Here is a 7293-nt window from a genome sequence, read left to right on the forward strand (position 1 = left end):
AGAAGTATAGCTAGAGCTACTTCTGACGTCTACTGTTTTAGACCCATAATTTTGTAGAGAAAAAAAAAAACACTTCTACCAAACACGATTTTTAGCTCCAACTTTTTTAAGAACTTGAAGTGTTTTTGGAGTCTAAAACCATTTTTTCTGAAAGCAGTTTCAGTTATTTTAATACACTTTCAAACGATTCCAAAGACACGTTACAATTTCATCCCTAACCATTTCAAATTCATCTTAAAAATTCCTTGAATCAATTGACATAATTTCGGGAGTAGGTACAAAATAATTACAAAAAACTATTATTCCAATTAATTAATCGCTATTAAAACATTTTCCCTTTAATTAATTGGGAGACCCACCTTAAACTCTCCATGATATCGTCCCCGCCGGTTACTCTTCACAAATCATAACGTAAAAAAAAAAAAAACGAAATCCAGAAAACGCAACCGAGAAAATTCGAAAGTCCGAAAACAAAGAAGAAGCAGGCGATTGCAGCGGCGGCAATGGGGGTGGACTACTACAACATACTGAAAGTCAATCGGAACGCGAGCGAGGATGACCTGAAGAAGGCGTATAAGAGGCTGGCCATGATTTGGCACCCGGACAAGAACCCCGCCGGAAAGAGGCCGGAGGCGGAGGCCAAGTTCAAGCAAATATCCGAGGCCTTCGACGTCCTCAGTGACCCCGCCAAGCGCCAGATCTACGACCTTTACGGCGAGGAGGCCTTGAAATCGGGGCAATTTCCGCCTCCCTCGTCTTCCTCCTCCGCTCGCTCCTCCTCCGCCGCGGGCCACCACTACTACGCCAACCACAACAATCACCACCAGCGCCACGCGCACCCGAATACGTCGTCGTTCAGGTTCAATCCCAGGGACGCCGATGACATTTACGCCGAGATTTTTGGATCCGACGGTGGAGGTGGTGGGGGTGGTGGCGGAGGGAGGTATAGAGACGGGTTCTTTAGGATGCCCAATGGGGGTGGGCCGGAGTTTGTGGGTACCAGTAGCGGTGGTGGGGCTGCCCCTCAGAGGAAGGCCAATGCGGTCGAGAATTTGTTGCCGTGCAGCTTGGAGGAGCTCTATAAGGGTGTCAAGAAGAAGATGAAGATTTCCAGAAACATCTACGGCGCCGTTAGTGCTGGGTAATTTTACTCCACTGCACTATCTATCTTTCATTCCCAATTCTTTAGTTTCTTTAGTCTCAAGCAAAATCCCGAATCTTTATCTTTTTCTTGTTGTTTACTTGTGTTTGCAATGCCAATCGGTATTTGGGTAGTCTTTCTTTCTTTAGAAATGTTAGTGCCTTTAGTCAAGCCGTGATCTTTCCCTTTGATAGGTTATCCGATTGCGAAATGTTTTGAATAATGTATGACATTTGTATTAATCTTTTATAAGTTGAGTAACAGACTAGCAGTAATGAAATGTAAACAAGCGTATTGTGTGGTTTTTGTCACGTAAAGGCACCCGTTAAATCAAATTTAGCACGAACAAGATTGAAACTTGTTGCTCAAGTATATTGAGTTTGTTGTGGGAATTTTGTAAATGAAACACCTTCCAGATATGTTTGTGATTGATGGGTGATAGGGAGAAGAGTCTGCCACGCTAACCTAGCTCATGCCTTGGTGATAGAATGAGATTAACTTGAGTCCATGCAGTTTATTGTTTAAGTTTGGTTCTGTCAATAAGGTAGCTTTCTCATCTTTCTTTGGTTTGCGAGGCGGGTTTGAATTGGATCATGAGGTTTTTGTGTGTTTTCTGACTAGAGTTGGTCCTGCTAGTCTAGACTCTAGAATATGTGTTGTTGCACCCGAGAATACAAGGGTTATAAATGCTCTTTACACTTGGTCATTGAAAGATGAATAGAAAAATAAATAATAATTTAAGCAGCCATAGTGCTAATGAAGGCAAGAAGTTGTTTAACCTCATAAAATACGGTGTACGCTTTAGGATAGGCAGTAGTAAAATACGGTGTACGCTTTATGCTAGGCAGTAGGCTAATAATCATGGGCTTTATGCTAGGCAGTAGGCTAATAATCACAGGCAGCCTCGCTCCTCCTTGAATCTCACTTCCCATGAGTTTACCCCAAGACTTTCCTAAGGGCTGAGAGTTATCATTCATTATCATGACCAGTGTATTTGCACTATCTGGATTGGCTAGTTTGTGGGTGGTTGTATGAAATAAGCCTTGTGTTTCAATGTTTACATTGATAGCCGCATTCTTTGTTGAATCTTGTCTTTCCTACTTTTCTGTCTTACTGATTATTTGATCTGCAACATCAAGAGCTATTTGGTTTGCTTATGTAATTAGATGGTTGGAGCATCTTGTAGTTGTTACTATAAATAACTCTATCAGTCATAAATCTCTCATAAGGATTCGACGTAACTGTGGAGTGCCGGCTGTCGACTACCTGACGCCCTCCCCCTCCTCCTTTACCCGGGCTTGGGACCGGCAATGTAAGATAAACTTACATAGGCGGAGTTTATCAGTCATAAATCTCTAATTATGGAAATAAGCCTTGATGTTGCCATTCGAGGAAATGCCGAAGTGCTATTCATGTTTTTATAAACATCATCTTGCACCAAAAGAGAAACCTACTTAGCCCTTGTAATCTGATTACAGAAGTGAAGTTTTTTTATGCAGAACCTACTTGTTTTGAAGTCTGGGTGACTGGTCCTTTTTGGTTGCATTTTCGGATATTGATTAAGAAGCCACATGCCACTTGTTGCTTAGGGATCTTACTTTCTATTTTTCTTTTCTCTGTTAGAAAATAATAACCTGAGCGCACGTCATATTCTGCGTAGCCATTTTATATTGTTCTGTAACACAGATACAGGTGTGCAAGAATATGTAGTTCTCAATGAGTATTTGGCTTTTGTTAACTTTGGCCTGTTGCATGATTAATTCTCTTGCAGTAAGGTTTGGACTGTGGAGGAGATTTTAACTATTGAGATCAGACCGGGTTGGAAGAAGGGCACAAAGATCACCTTCCCTGAGAAGGGTAACCAAGAGCTAGGAGTGATTCCGGCAGATCTAATTTTTGTGGTAGACGAGAAACCACATGCACTTTACAAGAGGGACGGTAATGATCTGGTGGTCAACCAGGAGATAACACTGCTGGAGGCACTCACCGGCAAGACTCTTGACCTAACCACGCTAGACGGAAGGAATCTCATGATCCCGTTGACTGATATCATCAAACCTGGAGTTGAGATGGTGGTACCGAATGAGGGAATGCCGATCTCAAAAGAACCTGGAAAAAAGGGAAATTTGAGAATCAAGTTTGATGTCAAGTATCCTTCAAGGCTTACCACAGAACAGAAATCCGATCTGAAAAGAGTTCTGGGAGGAGTTTCATCATGACTGCTAACTATGGATCTCACGGTTGAAGATAATGTAAATACAATACGATACGTGTATGCTACGAAGATTGTGAATACTAGAAGCTTTTCTGGTGGTGAGAAAGGAAGAGCTACGGACACAGTTTTAGCAAGGGCTCCTGCAGTCTGCATTTGGACGCTTCGTGTGGCACAAGGGAGTTGATGAATGTCATTTTTTGGTTCATTTCATTATTTTTTTTCTTTTGCATTCTATGTACCTAGAAATTGTCTTTGGATTTTGAATAGATAGTAAAGTGTGTTGATCACTTCTCGAAATTGAATGGCTAAAACTTAAATTTGATGTATTGGGTGATTCAATTCGAGGGGTTTTTAGCATTTTCAGCCATTCATTTGAGTTGTACTCAATTCTGAAGCTCATGAATTACGAGTTCAAAACCAATTTATTCTCAATCCTTAACGTAAATGGAGAGAAATGAAGAAATTGCAATAAAAGATGGGGTGTGCTATCCTCACACCCTTTTTTACTTCTCACACAATAGCACACCTTTTTTTTACTTCTTACACATCCCTTGTTGATCAATTCATCCGATCCGATGGTCGAAATTTAGAAGGGTGTGTAGATATCATACTCTTAAAATAACTCAATATTCTTTGTTAAATTGTCATGAAACCCGCTTTTAAAAACTGGACCGGCTTGTATAGTCCAATTCTTGCCTGGGCTTTTATGAGTATTTAGAAATACAGTACAAGGTGGATGTCAAAGCCTATAAGCAACAATGGGCCTGTTCTCGAGTTTGTGAAAATTACAAACAACGGAAAAATTAAAGACCCATATAGAGAGAAGTAAGAGCATCTCTGAGAGACTAATCAAATATTAAGATTTGTTAAAATACAGAGTGATGTTGGAGATGTTAAGTTGAATTTACTAGCTAAATAGTTTTTCGACATTGAATGCAACTAAATTAATTAGAGCAATGTAGCGAAATCAAGTGACTTAGAGCAATTTGCTAATTCCTCTGCCATCAGATTTGATTCTCCCTTTTTATAACTTAATTGAATTAGAATATCGCTCGAATCATAAGTTCAACGATGAGACTTTCCAGAAGTTTTTTTTTTCTTTTTCCATTCGGTGATTCATGGTCCGTAGTCAACATGAAAATGTTTAATATCAAAAATACAAAAAGTTATATTAAGGGAGTCGTGCAAGCTAAAAGAACCATTTCGTAAGATAAGGCAATCTTTGACAAAAACACAAGGAAAAAAAAAGAAGTATAGTGTGTCTGTGAGAGAGAGAAATCAAACAAATATGAAAAAAAAAATATTAAGGAGATCAAAATTTTAGATTATTTTTTTGTAGATCAAATGATGTGGGGATTGATGATTGACATTTTTTTTTAATAATTAAAAAAAAAATCACCCGTCAACTAGCACATCATATGATTTACAAAAAATAGTTTTAAAATGTAGTCTTTTCCTCGCCACCCAACAAATATGTAAGGTGCACCATTGTCTGAATATTAAAGGTAGAGATACAAAAAGAAGGAAATTAAAAAAAAAAAAGGAAAACTAATGAAAAAGGCTTGAAAACTTTGAGTTTTAATGATAAGGACAAAATAAAGGGTAAAGTGAATAGTACCATGATTGACTTTTTAGTGTAAAAATGTGATTTTTCGTTAAAGTAAATAGTACTATGTGCTTTTCGTTAAAGTTCCCTTAACAAAAAGATGTACGAGGTCCAACTTTCGAATATATAAAGAAGCACGAAAGTGAAAGCTATAAATATATATTAAAACGATTTATTTTGTAAAAGATATTTGGATTGCAACTGCATTATTTAAATGGACCCGTGTCACACTCTCTTAAGTCACATATATCTCCAATCTCCACTTTTGTATCTTTAGAGGCTGCAGCTCACATCTCCAGTTTATTTTATTTTTATAATGAAAACCCTAGCTGTGATTATTAGGTTGACACCCTTGCACGAAAGTGCTTCAATAAACTATACGAATGGGAATAGGATGCAACTACAAGTACGGATACTGTCAACTTTAATACATTCATACAAACATGTTTGAGGTTAAAATTGTACATAATCAACATGTGAGGACCTTTCCCTAGTACGAGAGGATCTGGAAGGATGCACCTCTAGTGTATCAGGTATCGTGCTCATGGTAAATGCTGGTTGGTCAAGTGCGGTGTGGATAACTGCTGAAAGCATTTAAGTAGTAAGCCTACCCCAAGATGAATGCTCTCCTATTCCAACTTCCCTAGAGCTTATGGTAGCACAACTAAGATAACGATGGGTTTTCTGCCCCGCATTGGGGGTGGAGTGATAGAAGTTTTGAGAATTCAAGAGAAAGTCAAGGCGAAGCAAGCCGTTTATTATATGTATAAGTATATATATTTGTTTTTGTTATTTTATATTAATAATAAAGCGATACTAATAGTAGAACACTATTTGACTCATTACTTTTAAAGCGTCACTCCTTTTTATTTTCAAATCATAATTAAGCTAACACATATATTGAAGTGGTTTTTTTAAAACAACAAAAACAAAGTTTTTTATGTATAATTTATCTTGCTCGTAAGTAGTCAAGTATTTTTCTTCGTAGAGAACAAACAATCTAACACAGTACTCTAGGTAAACTTTTACTTAGCAATCATGTTACTCCAAGAGTAAAAGGTTAACCGATTCAACACATTAGCTATCTACTCGTCTCTCCCTAACACTAACAGAGACGTAACGGTGACAATCCCGTTACTTTGTTCCTTTTGTTCGATTCTGTGTTGGTTTGTTTTGGCATGGGATTGTTTGGTTTTATAATCCCATTCGAATATAATATGACCCCATAAAAACAAACAATCAGTAGGTTTCTGGGGATCCTGTAAAGTACTTAGGCAACATAATGTTAAGCTTGGTAACGTTTAAGTTAAACTGAAAAGGACAATCACAAGCGTTGAAGGTTAGGTCTCTAATATACATTTACTAATGGTTTAAATGTTAAAATGGTTCCTATGTTTTAGTCAGTGGGTCAATTTAGTCCTTGTATTTTCAATTTGATCATTGTGTTTATCTCCGTAGTCAATTAAAGACATTTCCATCTAATTTCTTAATTTTTTTTATAAATTATTATAAGCTTATTTATAAAATTATAATTGATTTGATTTAAAATATTTAAAATGAAATAAATTAAAAAATTAAAAGAAAATTATTCTTCTCCCAACTCTCCGACCTCCTCCCGAATTATCTCCTCTCTTTTCTATGTCACAACTTTAATCATTTTTCAGATTGAAAGTTTTATTTCTTGTAAGTGTTATTTTTGATTGATTTGCATTTTTCTATAAAGGGAAAGGGTAATTTTTTTTTTCTCATATGATTTTTCTTATGAGTTCTTTTAAAAGAGATTGAATGAAATGTCCTTAATTGGCTAACAGAGACAAACACAATGACTAAATTAGCCAAATCGAAAACACGGGGACTAAATTGGCAATATGACTATAACAAGGGACCATTTTGACATTTAAGCCTTTACGAATTCAATTATATGCATACAAATACAAATATATAGGCCTTTTAAGGAAATAGATCCACATTTAAAAAAAAATTGAGGATTAGTTGTGGGACCTAATCCATATCGAACTTTAACAATCCGAACCGTCTATTTTCTAAGTCTCGATTTATGGATCTTCCTTGCAAAAATTTAATTTAATCCAAAACTATTTGCTCAATTAATTATCACGATGAAATTTCAATGTATCTTAGACCATAGTATTTGCCAATTTCTTGAACTCAAATATATTTCTGATTTGGCTAATATATTGCAAGGATGACTTATGAAGTGCAACTTGAAAAATAGATAGTTCGAATTGTTAAAATTCGATGTGGTGTAGGCCCCCAACTAATCTTCATTAAAAAAAAAAAAGGGCATCCCCTAACTTAAAGGGTCAATATATA

The 7293-nt window shown here is 36.7% G+C and overlaps 1 protein-coding gene across 1 annotated transcript; it reads left to right on the forward strand.

The window, feature by feature from the left end:
• Positions 1-354: 354 nt before the first annotated feature.
• On the forward strand, positions 355-3682 carry LOC114821098 (uncharacterized). Its single transcript, XM_029092975.2, has 2 exons — positions 355-1141; positions 2913-3682. Exons 1-2 carry the CDS (start codon positions 504-506, stop codon positions 3358-3360), a joined length of 1086 nt encoding a protein of 361 aa, XP_028948808.1. The 5' UTR covers positions 355-503; the 3' UTR covers positions 3361-3682.
• The last annotated feature ends 3611 nt before the right edge of the window (positions 3683-7293 follow it).

Source organism: Malus domestica, chromosome 14, assembly GCF_042453785.1.
Source record: "Malus domestica chromosome 14, GDT2T_hap1".
Lineage (NCBI taxonomy): Eukaryota > Viridiplantae > Streptophyta > Magnoliopsida > Rosales > Rosaceae > Malus > Malus domestica.

Bases quoted from the DNA above. Each gene is read 5' to 3' on its own strand.
- LOC114821098 (XM_029092975.2), top strand. From the start codon at position 504: ATGGGGGTGGACTACTACAACATACTGAAAGTCAATCGGAACGCGAGC. The intron at 1,142-2,912 runs GTAATTTTACTC...ATTCTCTTGCAG, and splicing joins TACGGCGCCGTTAGTGCTGG to TAAGGTTTGGACTGTGGAGG.